Source organism: Artibeus jamaicensis, unplaced genomic scaffold, assembly GCF_021234435.1.
Source record: "Artibeus jamaicensis isolate MK-2021 breed Jamaican fruit bat unplaced genomic scaffold, CSHL_Jam_final contig_240, whole genome shotgun sequence".
Taxonomy (NCBI): Eukaryota; Metazoa; Chordata; class Mammalia; order Chiroptera; family Phyllostomidae; genus Artibeus; species Artibeus jamaicensis.
Window position 1 is genome coordinate 12,473,002 of NW_026521506.1, and position 22,563 is coordinate 12,495,564.

At 37.8% G+C, this 22,563-nt stretch overlaps 1 protein-coding gene across 1 annotated transcript in view; it reads right to left on the reverse strand.

The window, feature by feature from the left end:
- Positions 1 to 19,584, reverse strand: part of FRMD7 (FERM domain containing 7) — a 33,695-nt gene extending 14,111 nt beyond the window's left edge. Inside the window, exons 1-6 of the mRNA XM_053662323.1 lie at positions 19,580 to 19,584; positions 17,632 to 17,671; positions 11,689 to 11,793; positions 10,858 to 10,900; positions 8,716 to 8,749; positions 5,720 to 5,817 (exon numbers count right to left, since the gene is read on the reverse strand). Coding sequence (XP_053518298.1) covers positions 5,720 to 5,817; positions 8,716 to 8,749; positions 10,858 to 10,900; positions 11,689 to 11,793; positions 17,632 to 17,671; positions 19,580 to 19,584 — 325 coding nt within the window. The remainder of the gene's footprint in view (positions 1 to 5,719; positions 5,818 to 8,715; positions 8,750 to 10,857; positions 10,901 to 11,688; positions 11,794 to 17,631; positions 17,672 to 19,579) is intronic.
- Between the last annotated feature and the right edge of the window lie 2,979 nt (positions 19,585 to 22,563).

Below are 22,563 nucleotides of genomic sequence, written 5' to 3' on the forward strand. Positions count from 1 at the left end.
CATTGTACTGGTGGTTCTAGTCAGTGCAATCAGGTAACAGGAAGAGTATTGCACTAAAAAGGAGACAAAACTGTCTTTACTTGTAGTCCACATGGTCCTGAGTGTAGAAAATCCTAAGGAATCCACACAAAAAAATCTACCAGAACTAATGTATGAGTTCAGCAAGGTAGTGAGAGAGAAGACCAATATACAAAAAGTCATAGTATTTGCATATAGTACCAACCAAGCAATCCAAAAATGAAACTAGGAAAACAATTTCATTTACAATAACATATACAAAAAATACTTGGGGAAAATTTGACAAAATACGTGTAACACATATATTGAAAACTACAAAATGTTGCCAAGATAAATTTCTAAAAGACCTGTATTAACTGAGGGACATTTCTAGTTCATAGTTTCAAAGACTCAACATGGTAAAGATTATAATTCTGCTAAAATTAATGTACAAATTTAATGCAGTCCCCACTAATATTTTGTAGAAATTGAAAAATGATCTTAAAATGTACACAAAAGTGTACAAGATACAAAATAACCAAACAGTCTTGAAAAAGAAGAGCAAAGCTGTTTGATGTACACTTTCCCACTTCAAAGCTTCATACAAAGCTACAATAAATAAGACGGTGTGGTAATGACATAAGGACATATAGATTAACAAAACGTAGTTGAAAATCCAGAAATAAGCCCTTACATGTATGGTCAATTAGTTTTTGACAAAGGATCTAAGACAGTTCTATGGGGAAATAGTAATAGTCTTTTCAACAAATGGGGCAAATGGACAGCTACATGCAAAAAAAAAAAATGAAGTTGGATTCCTATCTCGCACAATTTACTATGTAAGCATACAAAAAGAATTTAAAATGGACCATAGACCTAAATCTAAGATGTAAGCCTATAAATGTTCTAGAAAAAAACTTAGGAGAAATCTTTGTAACCTTAGGTTAGGTGAAGAGTTCTTTGATATTACATCAAAAGCATAATCCACTTAACATATTGAGAAAGTAGAATTCCATCAGAACTAAAAACTGTTGCACTCCAAAAGACAGCATTAAGAAAATGAAAAGTCAAGGAACAGATTGGGGGGAAATAGCAAATTACATATCTCAGAAAGGATTTTAATCAGAATATATAAAAATCTCTTAAAATTCAATGTGAAGGCAACTCTTTTTAAAATGGCAAAATATTTCAATAAGTATTTTACCAAAGAAAACATAGGAATTGTTAATAAGCAGGTATAAAGGTGTTTAACATTATTAGTCAGTATAAATGCTAATTATAACTGTAATAAGATACCTCTTCATATCCACTAGAATGGCCATAATATAAAAGATAGACAACACCAAGTGTTGGTGTAGATGTGGAGTAATTGGAAATCACATATATTTCTTACTCAATTGTTATAACTTGAAGTGCATTTGGTTGTTTCTTAAAATGTTAAATATAAATTACTGTAAGATGAAGCAACCAACTATACTCCCGGGAATCTATTCGAGAGAAATAAAAACATGTGGCCACGTAAGTGTTCAAAACATTATTTATATTATTTAAACTGGAAATAATTCAAATGTCCATGACCAGGTAAACAGAGAAACAAAATGTGATATATCCATAAAATAGAAGACTACTCAGCAATAGAAAGAACAAACTACTGTGATTCATGCTAGAATGTGCATGAATTTCAAAAACATGCAGAGTGAAAAAATGGTCAGATGAAAAAGACCATATATTTTATCACTCCCATTATATGAAATGTTCAGAGAAAACAAATCTATGAGAATAGAAAGTAAGTCAGTGGTTGCAGAGGCTGAGCATGAGAAAAGGGCAAATGGGTCTTTTTTGACATGATGGAAATGTTCTACAACTGGATTGTGCTAATGGTTGCACAACTCTGTAAATTTACTAAAAACTGTTGAGTTGTATACCCTATATTGACCCTAAGGAATTTTCTCTCTATGTAAGACTATGACAATCTAGGAAGAGACTTATAACATACAAATGAATAAGTAACAGAAAGTAGAAAATGTTATCAGCACCTTCAGTGTTATGACACTGGTCCAAACTATCATTATCCCTCTCTCTCCTGCAATAGCCTCTTATCTGGCCTTCCCACTTCCACTATTCTCTAAGGTTTATTTTCATTCCCTTTTTATTGAATAAATTTGACATGCAATACTGTACAAATTTAAAATGTACAGAGTGTTATTTTGATATATTTATATATTGTAATATGATTGGCATTGTAGTAATATTAGCATATTACATAATCATAGTAAAATTTATTTTCTCTATTCACTATACTGTGCATTAGATCTCTATGGCCTATTTACTACTGTTTGTTTCTACTTTCACCATAGTAGTGAAGATGATCTTATTAAAATCTAACTCAGAATATTTCACTCCTCTGCTTTAAATGCTTCATTGGATTCCCATCTCAGAATAATGTTCTAGGTCTTTAATGTGCTTTTAAGGTCCTCCATAATTACTCTTTTCCTCTCTCAGTTCTAGGCAGCCACAAAGGCTGCTTAAAGTTTCTTGAACATTCCAGCATGGTCCCACCTCAGGCCCATTGTGCTAGATGTTTTCTCTGACTGGAACTTCCTTCCACTGGGTTTCTACATGGCTTGCTCTATCACCTCCTTCAAGTCTTTGTTCAGCTGTTACATCACAGTGAATCTTACCTTGACCACTTTACTTAAAAATTCATTACCCACCTCTAGAATCCCCCATCTCCTTTTCATACTTTATTTTCTCCAACACATTTATCACCTTCTAATATACATGATATATAGTTCCTTATTTTGGTTATTGCCTGATTTTTTTCCACTGCCAAAATGTGAGCTCCATGAGGGCAAGAATTTTTGTCTGCTTAGTTCACTGCTATGTTCCCAGTGCCTGTAATAGTACCTGGCATGTAGAAGGTACTCAAAATATTTTTGTTGAATAAATGGCAAAGAACAGTTATTAAAGGAATTCATAAAAATGAGGCTTTGTTTGAATGTACAAGTTGTGTTTGGGAGGGAGAGTCTGGCTAGGATCAGAGGGGTATGTAAGTGAAACTTAAGCAGATGAGAGGTCAGAATGTGGAGGTTCTTGAATGCCTAGAGCACAGGCAGCAAACACAAGGCCCTCAGGCCAAATCTGGCCCTCCACCTTGTTTTATCCAGCCCAGTACCTTGTTTCTACCAGGTGACAGCACCGAGTGCTCCCTTAACTGTTAAGGAGTAGTAACATTTATACAGTCCTAAAATTACATTTGGCAACTGTGAGGCTTTGAAGGCAACTGTGAGGCTGACGTGGCCCCGGTAAAAAGTAGTTTGACACCCTGGATTAGAGCATAAATACTGGGATGAAAGAGCAAATGAATGAGCAATGTGGTTGTGTTCTGCATACTGCCTTAGCATCCAGTGAAATAGTCAGACATGGATGGATTGTAAAGAGCTGACTCCTTGAAACTTTAGCCTTTTTTGGATGGGGGGAAAGAGAATCTATTGAGAAAATATTCTCTAGAAAAGCTGAAGTGTTCTGTGCTATGATTGAAATGGCCACCAGGGTATACCCACATCTATAATGCTGAACCATTAAGAATAAAATTGGGCTCCCCCATCAGACGCTGTCAGGGAGCCTCAATCCTCTGACTGCTGCCTTAATAGGTAGCTAATGGAGAAGGATAAGTCTTTCAACATTTCCTCCATTTGCTTTACCCCATGACCCCTGTCAAGCCAAACACAATACTGGACGTATGGTTATTGTCCTTAGCATTCCAGAAACCTATACTTGAGTTTACTTGAGCTGCATCCTCTGTATATATGATTTCTTTTTTTAAATTTTATTTAGTTATTTTTCAAGTACAGTTTTTTTGTCTATTTCTCCCATCCCAGCCTCCCCCGTCCCTTGCTCCCCACCTCCCTCCCATTTCCACCCCCCTTAGTTCTCGTCCCTGTGTCCTTCCTATTTATTCCTCCAAATCCCTCCCCCTTTTTCCCTTTAACTTCCCTTCCCTCTCCCCTCTGGTCACTGTCCCTGTGTTCTCTATTCCAGTGTCTTTGGTTTTTTTTTCTGCTTGCTTGTTTGTTTTGTTGTTTAGCTTCCTGTTAAAGGTGAGATCATATGGTATTTGTCTTTCAGCACCTGGCCTATTTCACTCAGCATAATGCTTTCCAGTTCCATCCATGTTGTTGCAAAAGGTAGTAGCTCCTTCTTTCTCTCTGCTACATAGAATTCCATTGTGTATATGGACCACAATTTTTGATCCATTTATTTACTGATGGGCACCTAGGTTGCTTCCAACTCTTGGCTATTGTAAATTGTGCTGCTATGAACATTGTGGTGCATAGGTTCTTTGATATTGATGTTTTAGGATTCTTAGGATATAATCCCAGCAGTGGAATTACTGGGTCAAAAGGCAGGTCGATTTTTATTTTTCTGAGAAAATTCCATACTGTTTTCCATAATGGTTGTACCAGTCTGCAATCCCACCAACAGTGAACTAAGGACCCCTTTTCCCCACACCCTCTCCAACATTTGTATATATGATTTCTTGATCCACTACCATTTTTCATGTTTTCTCTGCTTGTTACTAGTTATCCAACTTCTCTGCATTCTTTTAAGGCCCTGCACCAAAGCTACCTCCTCTGTAAGCCTTCCATGATTACTATTGCTCTTACTGCTCACTGTCTTCCTGAGATCCTGGTGCTGTCATCGCCTGTCCCAGTCAGGAGTCACTGATTAGTAAAACACTGATTCAAAAACTACCCAATCCATGAACTTCATTCTGGAATTCCCAGTGAAAACAGAAATTTTCCTATTCTGGTCTGTCAGGAATGTAAGGAATATAGGTAAACAAATGAACTTGTAAAACAAAAAATAAATTTATGATCCTGCTGGACTAGTAAGGAACAGCCTATTCTTGGAAGACCTTTATAAAAGAGAAAGCACAGCCAGTCCTAGAAGAAGAGATACTATCTTCAGCTGCCTCAACCCTGTCTTTAATGGTACAGGGGCAGACTGGCCTGCCCACCTAAATCCACTTTCAAGCAGGCCCCCACTGTTTCCTAGGCTCCTTCTCCCTGTCTTCATTATTCATCCTAGTCCAACTACTTGGCTGCTAGTGTATGGGAAACTCTAACACATACCTGGGGCCTTTTTCCATTTTAACCTCTCTTTACCTGGTGTACTCTGTGCTTTGTTGTCTGGAATCATGATACAGAGCAACATGGAAATCACATCAAATGTGACAGTGTGCCACAGAAAGCACATACCAGAAATGTATCCTGGGGCAAGTAGAGAGAATGGGGGCCTGCCTGGCAAAGTCCATCTCCAGATTAGTCCAAACCAGTTCCTGGACAGCAAGCCCCAGACAGTGGGAGGGGAAAGTTAGACCCACATAGATGAAAATCAGCATTTACATTTAATCTACATAAACACTACTGCTTTGTGACAAAATAGTCTTGTCACTGTTTTAAAGACTAGAAATCTTAGGCATAGACAGATGAGGGGACTTTACTCAAGCTTACAACAGTTAGAGTGCAGTAGAGACAGGATTTGAATCCACATTTTAATGACTACAATGGCAATATCTTTCTATTACAGCATTCTGCTTCTATATATCTTATCTAGGCCTTCTCTCCTAATACAATGATGGGCATGCTGGGGGTGCTCAGCTCCTTTACTTGTTTCTCTGCCTGGTTGATAGTCCCCGAAGCCAACATTCACTACTTACATTGTAAGATGTGGGATACCATCAGTGCTGTACAGTTGTCACTGCATGGAAGCCTTTCTAGAGCCAAATCCTTCTTTATTTGAAGGGCAAAAAGATACCTGGAAAGAATTTGAGAAGAGAATCTCCTGAGAAAGAAACAGGAGCAAGAAAGAAATATGTCCCTTCTCCCAGATCCAAAATGTTTCAAGAAAGAAATGGTACCCCAGTCAGTGAGATGCTTTTATGGGGTAGTAAGTAATACATATGCTTTGCTTCAGCCTCAAACCAGCACTAGACCACAACTCAGCTGACCCAGCACTTTAGCAGGCCTTACAGCCACTAGGAATCACCCTGGCCAAATCCTCCAACCAACTTGAAGGAGTTGGCCAATCAGACTCTTGTGGTTTCTGCCATGTAGCAAAGCCACATACCCAGATCCAGACAGAAAGGGAAATTCAGCAAGAATCAGCCTTCTCAAGAGGCCGTACTGCTTTATTTACAAAATGCAATCAAGTACTCACTATCAAAGCAACTTAGGAGGTTGCCAGGGTAGGCACAATTGTTCCATTTCACAATTATGGGAAAACAGAGATTAGGTGATTTGGGCAAGGTTATATCACCCAAAAATAGTGTAACTGTGACTAGAACTCATGTCTGCCACTGAATTTAGGCCTCCTCCTTTCCAAAAAAAATATGTTTCAGAAATTAAGGTGTTGAGACCATGCTTCTGACAATTCTCCTGAATTGCCTTCTCTGTGTCACCACAGCCTAACCCAACACTTTGCACAGAGCATGTATGGAATTACTATGTACCAAATGGAATGAAGTCAAACTGCCTTATTTCTACCAACAGCTTATCAGAGGCATAAAGTGCTGGTTAGTATCCAAAACTTTATGAAATATATGACATTTGTCTCACACACTTAAGCCATTATCAATGAGAAACAACATTTGAAAAGATGTGTATAATTAAGAATCTATCACTGAATGCTTTCTTCCATGGTCCAAAATTGCTTCCAATATTTTATTTTATACATTAAAATTTGTATTGAGTATCTGCAGTGTGCATTTCTATTTATTTAAATAGAGTTCTATCTAGATTTTTATTTAAAACCAATTAAGCCATGAAGACAACGTGGAGAATCAAAATTAAGTTTAAATTATAGATGAAAATGTAGATTAGAAAAATATAGGTAAATTAGCAGGTAATTATTCAATTTACAAAAGCATTCATCATTTTAATCCTTCCAACTGTGAGCTCCCCTAACTAGTTAGAGATGATTCAATTAAAGAAGTTATATTTGTATGCCAGCCTCTGAAACTCACATATTGGACCCAAACAAGGCATCCTTATCAAATCAACTACAGTTAAATATGCTTAGATGGACCAATGAGGAAAAAATAAAGGAATTCTAGCCATTGCCATTGTCTGCTTTCAAATACAATGTAAATACAATCATCAGCCTCAATTGCTACAGGGAAAGTGAATTTTATTTTGCTCCCCACAAGAAAAAAGGGAAACTTCTTGTCATTTGGCACATTCATTGTTCTTAAGAATGCAGGTGTAGCCCTGGCTGGTGTAGCTCAGTGGATTGAGCATGGGCCTGAGAACCAGAGTATCGCGGTTCGATTCCCAGTCAGGGCACATGCCTGGGTTGCAGGCCAGTTCCCAGCAGGGGACTCACTCACGAGAGGCAACCACACATTGATGTTTCTCTCCCACTCTTTCTCCTTCCCTTCCCCTCTCTCTAAAAATAAATAAATAAAATATTTTAAAAAAGAATGCAGGTGTAAGCTACAAACACCAAATCCTTATTCTGAACAGCTGATGAATCATTTACCATCATATTGATTTTTCTCATTCTTTTTTTTTTGGAAGGGGGGAAAAAGTTTATCTCCTCCAAAATTGGTCATAATTTGAGACTTAACTAAAATGGGTTAGCAAATTGATATAAATACCCAGCTATCAAGTTATCTGGGAAAGTGGCCTCAAATTTACAAAGGTTGAGAGAATTGAGAGAGAGACTGATTTGTGAAAAGTGATTTCTGCAAAGACACCTTAGAAAAGAAATATCTCTGTAGAAAAGGTGTGAAAGAGGTAGGATGAACCACATTGGTGGGAATACTTCAGGGAGAATAACTGCCAACATCCTGTGATTTTGGGTAAGTCATTCTACCTCCCAGGACCTGTTTTCCTCACCTGTAAACAAAGAGGGCTGGACTAGAATATCTCTTATATCACTTCTAAATGTAAGAGTCTAATGTCTGAAAACCAGAGTAAGGTTTTGGGGAATGTTATGCTTAAAGTGCATATTTTAAGAAGTAGGTTTACATTGTAGTTTTAAAGGGCATTATTAATAAGTATAAAACACTATTTTAAATGTTTTATATTTTTTACTTTTTAATTTTTGAAAGTTTTAAAAGTATAAAATATTTTAGTTTTATAAAGCTCAATAATTTATCACCATAAATTATCATTAAGTTATATTAAATTATTAATAGTTTATAATTATTAACTAATTATAATAAAATGTCAATAATTTATATTATACATTATAAATAATTTATAGAATTCATGCTTTTTTAGTTTTTAAACTTTTATAAGTATATGTCATATTCACATTCTACCCATGGGATACACACACACACGGGCTATTTTCAATATCCATTAAAATTAGTTGGCATTACACTTGTGCTGTCAAGCTGCCCTCTGACTGGAACACATATGCAATGAAGGCAAGCACTCTGTTGCACCAGTTAATGTCATAACACCCAAGTGGGCACCCATGCTGGCTACCACTTCTAGAATATCTTCCCTCCTTCTCCCTGAAGTCCCAGCCCTTTGGAAGATTAACACTTTGAGTACCAGCCAGGCACTCCTTCCCTCCAGGTCCTCACCAACTCCCAGAGTGACTCAGAGTCAGGCCTTCCAAATAAGACTAGAAGCCCATTCTCTGGTAAATGGAGAATAATGATTCTTAAGTAATATGCAGCAGACACTCAGGTGAATACTATACCTTGTAAGTTCTTCTCTCAGATGTCCAGGGTCCACTGGGAAAAATTTCACCATAAATTTGAAAATAATCTCCTTAGGATCTTAAAACACAATAACTTCATAAGTTTTATTTACATGTCCATCACAACAGTTACAGGTATTTACACACATACACTCCCCTTTTCTCTTCCCTCCTCTCCCCATTACTCCCTCCTAGACTTTTAAAATTTAATTTTAACACTTCTCAGATGCTGTTATTTCTAGATTGTGTCTCTATGTGGATAGCAGTTAGGAAAGTTCTCCTCGTCCTCTTCCTACCCTCTTTCCTTTTGAGTTTCTTTTAGTAAAGATGTGCGTCTTTGGAGCCTACTGTGTTCTCTCTTACGGAGTGCCCTATTTTGAAAAATGTTACACTTGCCACTTAGGATTCTGCAGTCCTGGATGATAGAAGAGCCCTGCTTTAGAGGCAGTTGAGTATCACTGGCTGGAGGATCTCATGAAGATGAACTATAAGAAATATGGACTGATGCCTCCATGTATCTTAAAATGTACATTAAGGCACATCTACTTACCTTAATTCTTATTTGCATTTAAAAATAAGAAACAGCCCTGGCTAGTGTAGCTCAGTGGATTGAGCACGGGCCTGCGAACCAGACAATCGCGGTTCGATTCTCAGTCAGGGCACATGCCTGGGTTGCAGACCAGTTCCCTGCAGGCCAATTCCCAGCAGGGGACGCATGAAAGGCAACCACACATTGATGTTTCTCTCCCTCTCTCCTTCCCTTCCCCTCTAAAGATAAATAAATAAAATCTTTAAAAAAATAAAATAAAAATAAGAAACACTTTGCATATAAAGTGAACACATACATGCAGAGTTTAGTATCATTCAGCAAATGTTTTTGAGTGCCTACTATATGCCAAGCATTGAACTAGGTAGGTATTGGGAATAAAATGACAACTAAGCACTCATATTCTGGTATAATAGATGACACAAAGTGTTATAAGCACTGAATTCTGGGGAAGCACAAGAGGGGGGAATAGTTTGGAGAAATTCAAGGAAATCTTCCTATAGGAGTTGAAATCTGAGTAAGGCTGCCAGATTTAGAAAATAAAATACAGGAGTCCCAGTTAAATTTGAATTTCAGATGAATGATTGCATGGGACATGCTTTTACAAGGAAATTATTCTTTGTTTATCAGAAATTCCAGTTTAGTTTGGCATCCTCTATTTTACCTGAGAAGCCTACAGCTGAGGTTAGTTTAGTCAAAGTCAGGAAAGGTAGGAATACAAAGTGATCAGTGGCAGAGTTAAGGCTAAAAAGGCAGGCAGAGTCCAGGGTTTTGTGGGTGTGCTAACAAGTTTGTACTTTATTCTAAGGCCAAAATGGGGGCCACAGAAACATTTTAAGCATAACATTCTCAATAGTTCCCTTTAAAAGTAGTGTATATCATGGGTTAGGGGAAATCAGTTCAGAAGCTGTTGGAATAATGTAATATCATTTTATGGTGGAAGAGAGACAGAACTGTGGAAAGAACCAAACATAAAAAGCAGGTCGGGGAAGAGGGACTATAAGAGAATGTTTTGCAAAGTGTTGACTGAAATCCACCAGCATAAAAAACATCAGTAGAATTTATTGAAAATGTAAGTTGCTGGCCTTCAACCCAGGAATGAGGCTCAGTAATCTGTATTTTAACAAGAGCCCCAAATGATCCTAATACACACTAAAATTTGAGAACCACCACACTAGATTATGAAATACAGGGTGGGGGGAATATATCATACTTAGTAGGCACTCAGATATGAACTGACATGAATGAACAAGCAGAAGATGAATGACATCACAGATTGACATCAAAGATTCTCAAAAGTTTGCAGTGCTTGAACCTGAAATGTATTTCCAGACCCAATCCACAGAGTGCAATGATTACTGGGGTTCTTCGAATTCACTCAAAGATCCAGCAGCATAATTTTCTTCATCTCCAGGAAAGTTAAAATGAATTTTTTGAATTGTTAAATCCATTAGATGTGTAAAGGACTGAAACAATACATCAAAGCCTTTCTCTTCTTATATTAATATTATAAATAGTGTGTCATTGCTGAAATATTGAAATATTTTCAGGTTTTAACTGAGAATTATCTTCCTTAAAAGATTTTCAATACTTACTTTTTACTTGTTTTGTAATGGGCTTCAGAAGTTCCAACCATACCTGTAATAAAATTAATGAAAGAATTGATAAAACATGGCATTAAGTGCAAGTTTTTTGGTGCCAGATAAAAGTATACATGAAATAAACAAATACCAAGACTATTTAAACTGTTAAGATAGTTAGAAACAGCAGTGTCTAAGAACTGACATGCCTCCTCCACACTCAATCTTCCCCCGCCCCCCATATTTTCTCAATGACAGTGAACATTGTTGATCTGTTTGTTGTTGACATTTGAATCAATACTCCCCTGCTGGCAGAATGACAGAGGTGTCATATAGAAGGCTCATTAGTTGCTATGAAAACTGTAATGAAGGCATTTGGCTCCACGTTTGAATCCTACATCCCCCAAATGCCAGCTTAATAGATGTAATGAGCCTTTCTGGGAAGGTGCCAGGTAACAGGCAGGACACAGCAGGAAGAACATCAGGAATATTAGGACTCCAGAGAGGGTAAAATCACCCGAATACTCATCAGTGAGGTTAAGAGTCAATTCTGGAGGTCAAGATTCAGCCTCTGGAAAGTCAAAATAGATAAAGCATAGTTAGCTGTTCACAAAGTGACAAAAGAGGAGCATGGGGTAGAAGAGTTTGTGTTTGACAAACTGAGGTGACTAAATAGAAAAGTAGAGAGAAGGGAAAATAATTATTAAATCCAGCCATTTTGCAAAGGTTTAAAAGTGTTTTTTTTTTCTATTTTTCAATCAGGAGTTTGAGCCCTACATACCTAGCTACAAACTGCATTTAGAAGCAATTTTAGACACAAGGAATCCTATAATGAAACCAACTTACATTATTTCCAGAATGGCTGCAGAATTCTAACCCAAAATATTCCTTTTCAGCGAGATTCAGATGGCTGCAACTTAGGTTAAACAGCGCCTTCCCGGATGACTTTTGCTGAAGAAAACAAAAAGAATATAGCACAATTTGCATTCCCAACTTGATATTGTTTTTGCAATGTGAATAAATTATACAAGTGAGAAGACTCTCATCAAACACTGTTTCATTTAAGCACTATTTACAAATGCTGCATCTCCCCAAATGATGTTGAATTTTAGAGATAGAAGCATGCATTTATCTGTAAATTGTTTTAGCAGACTAATGACACTCTTAGAAAAACATAGCCTTCAACTTAACTATAGCTAGATGTGCAAATCTATCCTTTCAATAGAATTTTTGAATGAATTCATCCCACAGGCAATCTGAATGATTTCCCCCAATGTGACAGATAGTTTAATCAAGATGCAAATCTGACCTGCTTAAAATCCTTCAGTGGCTCCCCTCAGGATAAAGTCTATACTCCTTAACACCAGTAGCTAAGCTTTCTCTCCCTCATCCAGCCCAGCCTGCCCCTCTGGCCTCATCTCTTGCCCCTCCCCCTTACCCACACTTCGCTGTAATAATTGCAGCCTGCTCCCGTTACCCACGCATGTCAAGTAGTTTCATGCCTCCATGCCTCTGCTCATGTGATTCCATCTGCACAGACCGCCCTTCCAACCTTTCTTTCGTTTGGCTTACTCCTATTCAGCTCAAATGTCATCTCCCTGGGACAATCTTCTGTGATCACAATTACCAGCAGGTTGAGCCAAGGGAAACCTCAGGCTCTTAAATACTCTTGCTTACCTCAAAGGTGCCATTTCTTATACGGAATGTCTATTAGAATGAATTTCTTCACAGCAGGAACCTTGCTTTATCTTTGTTGTTACTTGCCATGTCTAACTGAACCTGGCACATAATGGGAGGTCTTGAATGTTTGTTCATCCAACATGAAACTTACCAAATTACTCATATAAGTTCTTTGAGTAGATTTCCTTTTGCAGCTTTCCCCTTCTTCACATAAAGCCACACTTTTTTTCTTCGTAAAGCCGACACACACTGTGAGCACAAACAGTCCCTTTCTTATCAGGCCCTGAGAACTGAAACTTTGAAGAACTCTGAAAATCTCTTTGAGCTGAATATGGCTGGGACTGATATTCAGCAACCACCACTGCTGAAACCCAGAACTGATGTTTTCATGGAGGACTGTGATGGGAAAATTGGGCACTGGCTAGTAGGCACAAAGACATGCTGCTGAAAACCGCTAGTTAGAGCCAAGTCACAGGGTGCTGCAGTGCTGCAAAGAATGCCAGGTTCAGGAAAAGGTAGTTGAAAACCACCAACCCTTAGAATTAATGGCAACCTTGTGAGGTCACAGAGTACAGCCACCCTTCTCTCCACCCTCTGCCTGCTCCCTCAAGGCAGGACCACACTGAACCAAGCCCATATCTGGGATTTATTTATTTATTTATTTTTAAATTTTATTTAGTTACTTTTCAAGTACATTTTTTTTTCTTCCCTTCCCCCCCCCGCCCGGTCTCCCCCCTCCCTCCCATTCCCCCCCCCACCCCCAGTCCTCATCTCTGTGTCTTTCATACTTGTTCCTCAAAATCCCTCCCCCTTTTTCCCCTTAAGTTCCCTTCCCTCTCCCCTCTGGTCGCTGCCCACTTGTTCTCTATTTCAGCGTCTTTGTTTTTATTCTGTTTGCTTGTTTGTTTTATTCTTTAGCTTCCTGTCAAAGGTGAGATCATATGGTATTTGTCCTTCAATGCCTGGCCTATTTAGCTTCCAGGAAAGAAGCTACCAGACACCCTTTCCCCCCAGTGACCAAAAATATTCCCCTCTCTCCTGGACTTCTCTCCACTTGGTTACACTGTCTCAAGTTCCACCACTTCCAGATTCAGTGTGGGTTAACCAGGGTCCTATTTTTAAATGCAAATAGGCTGCAAAGTATGAAAACTAGTGTGTCCCTAGCACCTGGAGAGAGCTGAGGAAAAGGGGATCTGTTTCAAGTAGAAGGTCACATTGGAACTGCGGTACAAGAAAAGGGGGTCAATCCATGATGGGGTGTTAAGGGCAAGGAGTGGGACAGTGGGGGAGGGTTCTCCTGGTAGGGAAGAGGGAACTTTTTGCCTATGTGGTAACCTTGCCTAGGGCAAGTGCTGACACAGACTATTCCAGACAGATGAAATTGCTCCTGTTTTTAAAGTCCTCCAGGAGATGCCACAAGATTTTTCTCATGCAAAAAAAAAAAAAAGAAAAGAATTTCTAAATAGATATGACAGCAATACTTTTTCCAACACCAAAGAAACATTTCAGTCATAAGAACCAAATTCTGTCTTAGACCCCAGTTTCCTTGCAAACAATTTAAGAAACTCAACATTTTCCCTTTTCTTCCTCATTTTTTAATTTTATTTTTCAATCTTGCTGCTTAATCTGCCCCATCAAAGCCACCACATTCCATGTGTTTATATATGTAAATGTTTCTGCAGTAACAAAGAATATACAACCATTCTTGTAAAGTTTCCAATTAAAGCTTCCTTTTTGCTCCCTATGTAAAATCCCATAACATGTTTACAAGCATAATCCCCTGATTCTTCCATCCCTGTATATGTTGCCAACTAGCTCTAAAAGCATTTGGCGTTTATGTCTTTGAAGGTCAGGCGCCCATGTGGCTCAATTTCTCCACCCTTATCTCAGGGAGAGAGGCATTTCCCTTCAGTCCTTCATAGTGTATGTTGAAATTGGCCAGCATTGTGGAATGTGTTGCATAATAGGTAAGGTCTTGGTTCTGTCTCAACATACAACTTTAAAGTTTTTCAACCATTATGATCCAATTCCTCAATTTTTTGTTATGATTTTTTGTCATTAGGTCTTTTTATATACAACTTTCCTATTTTCTCTTTTCTGGACTTTTTCTCTTTTTAATTGCTTATTTTTATTTAAGCTGTCACTTTTCAACATTTTTAACTGAGCTCCTTAATGTATCTAAACTCCTTACCTCCAGTCTTCCCATTGAGGGAATTAAATTCCAAGCCTCTTCACCCATATAGTATTGCTCTACTATATATATACTTAAAACTTTTAAGAACTTATATTTATGGTCTCCAATTTACAAACTGTGTCTTCACCATAGGACATTGATTTCTGGGAGCTTCAAACTCATGTTCTCATGAAAATAATAGTATTCAAGGTGACTACCTCTAAAAAACAATCTACCAAAGCTTCTATGCACCTAGAGAAGTCATATAACAATTGTGAAAACAAACCTGAATTGTATCCTGCTCTACCCATTTATTAGCTGGATCAATGGGAGGGGATCTTTTAGCTCACATATTGGCTTGCCTTTTCCAGGTACCTTAAAACAGAAATCATGTGTTTGAATACCTGGCTTTATGTATAGTACCTGGCAAAGATTGGACATTCAATAAATGTTTACTAAATAAATGAATGGATCCAAATCTTTAACTTGATTCATGTACATTAGTAAGATTGTCTCCTCAGGAGGAAGAACAAATTAGTCACTATATGTCTTAGGGAAAATTACTGAACCTTTCTGAGCCTCAGTTTATCATTCTGTAAAATGAAGATACAGTACTATTTCATAGAGTCGTGAGAATTAAACAACTTAATTCACATCAAGGTCTTAGACAGTGCCTAGCTAATCATATAACTTAAGGGATACACATGTATAGATAAATGCATACAAGCGTCTGGAAGGATACATAGCAAATGTTAACAGCATTTTCCCTGGAGAGGGGATAAGTTAAAAAAAACTAACTTTTTACTCAATACATATCTGGATTTATTTTTTAAATGAATAGGGACCATAGAAACTCTCTTAAGGAACTTCTACTTAGTAGTGCATAGAGAATATGCTCCATTCCCTCTTTAAAATGTTGCCTGATGCTTATGTCATGATGAAAGCTCATGGTTAGTAGGCTACTCTAGTATGATCATGTACCTTTATACCTATCAGTGGAACCCCATACATAATAATAATCACTTTCTTGAACAATTTTTGATAATTCTGCTTGTTATTGTAATTATACAACTTAAATTATATGTATGACAAACAATTATAAGCACTAAAAGCAAGAGTTGTTTCTATGGAAACTAAGTTGATTACTTTACAAAGACTCAGTGAGAGGGGAAATCCTCCAAAATATGCTGTCAAATTAGTTGTGGATTTGATAGCAGTAAAATATTGGGAAAGAAAATTCTGGAAGGACTCTGTACTCAAATTGCTTTGCAAGCACCTACATTCTTGTTCCATGTTAAATGAGCAAATGCTGGGAATCATAGATGATGCATTATGATTATGGTTTATGGAAGAAAGACAAATGGAAAACCCATCAGAAGTGCTTATTCAAAAAAACGGCTTGACCCTACATCAAAAGATTAGCATATAGATTTAAAAGTATATGTTTTGGGTCAAAATAAAAAGTTTAAGGTGTTTATGTATATGAATATATTCATTATGCTTTAGCAAATATTATCAATTAACTAACAATCCTCTTTGACCATATTAGATAAAGGGGAGTCTAAGGTATCTATGTGTTGATTGTGTACTTAAAAAATACAGATTGTATAACTCAGATTTCAGAAAAGGATAAAATGAGATAAAATATAACACAGTATTAACAGTAGAATAATAGGGGTTTTTTTACTGCAGTTGTTTTATTTTCCAGATAAATTCAAGAGACATTGTAAAATTTATAAACATAGTGCCATATGAAAAGTTTTATAGATGCTTCTCCTGTTGCCATTGCTGACTCTAACATTAAAAATATTTATCATTGCTTCCCTCAGAAAATTGTTCTTCAGGTCACAGATTATAATCATTCTCCAGACTTTATGGATAAGCCTCATTTTTTAATCCCAAAGTATGATTGTATTAGCTCTGTCTATCATAACAAATACCATAGACTGGGTCACTTAAACAGCAGGAATTTATTTCTAATACTTCTGGAGGCTGGAAGTTTGAGACCAGTGTGCCAGAGTGGTCAGGTTCTAATGAGACTTCTCATCTTGTCTTGCAGATGGCCTCCTTTTTGTGGTGTCTTCACAGAGCAAAGAGGGAGATGACTCTTCTTTTCTCTCCCCATTTCTATAAGGCTACCAATTCTATCAAATTAGAGTTTCACTCTTATGACTTCATTTAACCTTAATTACTTCCTAAAGGCCTTATCTCCAAATATGGTAACATTAGTCATATTTGTGGTTTAGAGGGGCAACACATTAATTTGGAGGGGACGCAATTCAGTCCATAGAAGTGACCCAGGCTAATAGCTCACTTTAGTTACCATACTTGCTCTTAATAACTTATGATTCTTTCTAAACATTAAATCCACTCTCAAATAATGAAGATTTGTGAGGCATTTTGGAAAGAATGTGCCCAGTTACAGAAGGCCAAAAAACAGTTCCAAGAATGTGTTGAGTACCTGCAATAAATATGAGGAAGCAGCATATCATGGTGGCTAAAAATGAGGGCTCTGGAGCCAGACGTACCTGGTTCTAGTTCTGACACTTCTTCCCACTAGATGGGTGATCTTGGACAGGCTATTTAATCTCTCTGTGCTTGGTTTCATCAATTGTAAAATAGGATTTTCAGAAGCCAAACACAAAAGGTGACATACTTTGTGATTCCATTTGTATAAAATGTCCAGAACTAGCAAAACCGTTGAGACAGAAAGCAGATTGATGGTTTCCAGGAACTTGGGGATGGAAGAATGGAGAGTGAATGCTAATTAGTATAAGATTTCTTTTGGAAAATATGAAAATATTCTCGAATTAGATCATTGTTATGGTTGCACAACAGAGTGAATATACTAAAAACCACTGAACTGTGCACTTTAAAAAGGTGAATCTTACAGTATACAGATTGTATTTCAATTTAAGAAGAGAATCATAGTGAGCATCTAACAAGAATATTTCTGTCAAGTACTTTACACAATATCTAGTTCATAGGAAGAGCTCAAGAAGTGTTGGCTGTTGTGACCATATTTTATAACCCAAATTGGGAAAGTAGATGAGGGCGATAATTTATTCCATTGTCACAACAGGTATAAACCAGGGCTTTTCTGGACAATCTCTGGCATCTGGTTACCTAACTACTAGCATTTATGCCACCCAAGGGGTCTGTTTTGATAAGGACACCATTTATTGGAATATTCAAGATCTGGAATATTAAGGATCACACACATGACAATTAGTTTCTCCTAATAGAAAGCAGTGCTTGTTGATGCAGTGGCAAGTACATGAGTCACCTTTCAGTCATGTTAACCCTGATTCCACATTTTCATAGACAAGGTTCCACCATAACAGTCAAATGAAAAGACAAGGACAAAGAACTGCTTCATCCATCTTAGAAGTTTGAGAGTCCTTAAACACTTTAAAAGAAAATCCCTCACCTCTCCTTTAATGTTCTTTCTTCATTCTTTTTCTAAGATTTAAAATTTTATTTATTTTCAGAAAAAAAGGAGGGAGGAAGAAAGAGAGGGAGAGAAACATAAATGTGTGGCTGCCTTCCATCCGCCTCCTCCCCCACTGAGGACCTGGCCTGCAACCCAGGCATGTGTCCTGACTGGGAATCAAACCTGCAACCCTTTGGTTCCCAGGTTAGCACTCAATCTACTGAACCACACTGGCCAGGACTCTTCATTCTTTATTCTTTTTTTCCAGTTATTTTTGTTTCCCTATTATAATTTTTCCCATGCCCGAACTCCAGGCTTAATTTTGATTCATTAGCCTTTGTATTTTTGTATATGTTCTTACACTTTTGTGACCCTTTTCACCATTTCTTCAATTTAACACATGTTATTAAACACCTGTTCTGTTCCAGGTACTTTCCTGGGCTCTAGGCATACCTAAGTGAACAAGACACAGGCATTACCACCAAAGAATCCGTAGATTGGTAGGTAAGGCAGGCACATCATTAGATAATTGCAGTAGTTGGGACTAAGTGCCCTTGCAGAAGCATACATATATGGGATAATATGAGATCCCATCCAAAGGGCACTTAACCCAGAAATATTTTGCAGCCTTTCCTGTGGCACCTTGCTGTGGAACTCATTGGCACAATGGATTCCAAACAAAGGGGGCACCTAATCCAAGAAATTAAGCTAAGTGAAGAAGAGTGTAGAAGAGTGTCAGAGGCAGAAGAAATTAGAAAACCTAGTGTGAACAAGGAAACTACAAGCAACGTAGCATCCCTAAAGCAACAAGAGAGATACAGGGACTGAAAAAGTAGGGAAGGGCCATAGCGAGACAGGCCTTTTGTGCCAGATAAAGCCATATACCTGAAGGCAGTGTTTGGGGTGGGGGTAGCAGAATGATTTTAAGCACAGAATTTCCATGGTCAAAGCTGTGTTCTAGAAACTCTATCTAGGCAGGGCCTCCAAAACTGTAAAGTGCATGTGAATCAACTGGGCATCTTGTTAAAGTGGTGCCCAAATTCAGATTCAATAAATGGGGATGGGGCCTGAGAATATGTAGTTTTTCCAAGCTCCCAGGTAAGATTGATGCTGCTGCTTTGTGGGCCACACCAATAGACAAGTCTGTAAGGATTGGGTGGAGAATGGGGCAAGATAGGTGATGGATGGATTAGGTGGGGCTACTGCAGCAGTTCAGTTGAGAGAAGATAGCAGTGTGGACTATGGTAGTGATAATGAGATGTGAAATGTGAGACCCATCTCCATAGTAAGTGCAATTGGACTTAGGCAGTTCAGGGAGAGGAGTAGGCCTGGAAATCCTGATATTCTCTTTGCTTGCTTCCCTTTTGTTTTGGCCAAGGTCACTTGCACACATTATAGGTGAACTTAGTCTATATTTTACTGGCTTTTATTCACCTTTTTGCACCATTTACCTCATCCTTGATGTTTTCTTTCTATATCAGCCTATCCTATAGTGGAAGTACTTGGAACATTCTTCACCAATGTCTGCACATATTTGAGCTCCTCCTTTTACACTCCCTACCCTTTGTGCCAGTGTGGAAAGAAATTCACAGCCTGCCTTATCCAAAACTTTCTGCTAACATAAATGTATAAAATGTTTGACACCCCATCACCGATGTGTCACTGATTCCATTAAAAGCCACCCACCTAGAATTTTCTTTCTGGTATTTTATGATACATCTGATAGCTTCCCACTTGCAACTTACTCCAATCACCCACTCTGGCACTGGTCCACAATCAGTTCCATCCACATTACCACTCAGCATTTTTATAGAGACAGTTGTGAACTAGTCCTTCCCTAGATGCCCTGAAGGCTAATTTCTGTTTCTTATTTTACTTGTCCTATCCTGAACTCTAAATAGCATTTTGGAATGTAGAACCAAGCACAACAGTCTAGTGAGAGGATATGACTTTTGTTCAGTAAAATAGGAAGCCTAGATGTATTTCTGCATTTTTGGTACCATTTGGTGCAGTTCCAGGCTAAGCATGTTTTTGGTGACCCTGATTTAACTTCATCATTGTAGGGAAATATGTTCTGCAACTTGGTATATACTCCTTCACCGCAATCTATCTCACCGTTTATAAACAACAATACACATGCACCTCATTTATACAGAGAGTTCACAACCACACAAAGCCTTTTAAGCCTTTCTCCTTGCCTATCATTTACAGGCTACTTCCACAAATTTGAGACTCTCTTAGGGATTTAATCCTGAACTATTCCTGTTAAAGGACTTCTTTACTTTTCATTAAAAAATATAAATATCCTGACATTGCAAAAAATAGGGCACATATTTTACACATTTACCAATGTAGTCAGATGCAACCAGCTTTCTCAGGAAGAAGTTGAACATGATTTCAGTTTTTACTCGGTAAACTACCCAGGGAACTAGGAAACTGAGCTCCTTCAGGGCAGGGCAGGACAGGGCAGGGCAGAAGAAATTGTTGGCCAAATTGTAACCTTCTGGGGAAGTTGAACTCCTGGTAAAAAGAGAAATGCTGAGAGTGGTGAGAGACTAATTACCAGGTAGCAGAAGTTTATTCTTAAATGGAACCCTCTCTGCAGGCAGTCTAGGTTTTTAGCATCTGGTGGAGAGCAAGGTGCAGTTAAATACATGAAAGAAGAAAGCCTAAGTAGAAAGTCAACTGAGGCACTTTCCCCCAGAGTCCATAGGACTGGACAATAAACCCTGAAAGGAAGCACAATTTAACTGGATACTTAAGATTTCACGGTGGTAGTCAGCAGAGAGACCAACCCTTGTAGTTGCTTGTGCACATGTGAAATCCACACCAAATTGCAACTGGCTTTTATTTTATTTCTGAAAACACAGATCAGTTCAAAATATTGCATGTGTGATAGATGTAAGGCTTAAAGTTGCTCAGGATTAACTGCTCAGAAAGCTTTCCAGCCCACGTGACTATCCTAAGAGGGTTCTGGGGAATCAAACTGAGCAGCTGCCTGACCACCATCCTCTTTACCCACCATCATGCTAATACTGACTAAACTAAGTCCAGAGGAGAACTCTGGAATCAGAGAACTAGTCTAGTTCCTGATAAACAATTCTTTCTGGCAGACACTTTTTCAAATCTATAAGGGAATGATTTGTCATTGCCTGAGGCCTTTTGTAGGTGCAACCTGCCAATGGCCTGGACAGGTTGCATCTGATTTATACTCTTTGTTGGATGGTGTCTAAGAGACTTTCATTGCTCAGAATTATTCTTCATACTAAGGGGGGAAAAAAGGAAAAACAATGTTACCACCTTAGTAGCAATCTTGCCCCTACTCCTGGGACATTGAAATTACCATGCCTATATTGGAAAGGCTGTTTGAAAAGTGACAGTATAATAATAGCATTGTCAAGACAGTGCTCCTATGTCTTGTCGAAATTACTAGCTTCTCTGGGTAATTAAAACAATTATAATTGTTTCCACGTAATGCTTTAGTATTAAATCCATGTGGTGCACATGATGCACAACCAGATTCCAAATGGTAGTTGGAATTTTTTTAAACTTCACATTGATAAAATATACTGTTTATATCTAGCAATATGAGACATTCAGGACACAGCAGAGACCATTACATGTCACAAACTCCAAGCCCTTCATTTTATGAGTGGGAGATTTATAGTCAGACAGGAAGGAAACTTGCCCAGGGTGTTTCAGTAGATTAATAACAGAACTGGGACTGGAACCCAGGTCTGCTTACCTCCAGTACTGAGCTCATTTTATTACACTAGGTTGTCTTTAAATATAAAGGGAAAATGAATAGCTAGGTATATGAAGAACAAGAAAGACATAAACGGTAGACCCAAAACTTGTTCCTTTTTTTGGGGGGGAAATTATGACTTTATTATTTTATTTTAAAAATATTTATTAACTAACATTAACACATATTTAGAGAGCTACTAGCATATTCTAGGCACTGTGGTAACAAAAGTTGATTGTAAATTTTGAATTAGAATTTGTATTCTTATATTTTTTCTTTAAAAACTTGTTCCTTTGATTCACTCTTTTTTTCATATTCACTATTTTTTATCATCTTTTCTCACCTTTTGAATGTACTGTTTAGTCACTTTTCTCTCCTTCTGCTTATTACTTTAATGTCTTTTCTTTAGCCTCCCTTTCCTCACTTGCTCTCTATTCCTGTCTCTTTTTTCCTAAAATCACTTTTACTCCATTTATAGAGTGCTCACTATGATGCCCAGCAGGAATGTGAGCACATTGGAAGCCACTCTGTTCTGAAAGGTTGTGAATTTCACAAAAATTCTATAAAGAAACCATTAAAGAATACTGCCTTTTAAAAATCTGCTTTATAAAAGGCCATAAAACCCAACATGTTCAGATTACTGTGGAGAACCTGTGTTGACTAAACAGAAAAATTTTAAAAATTATATTC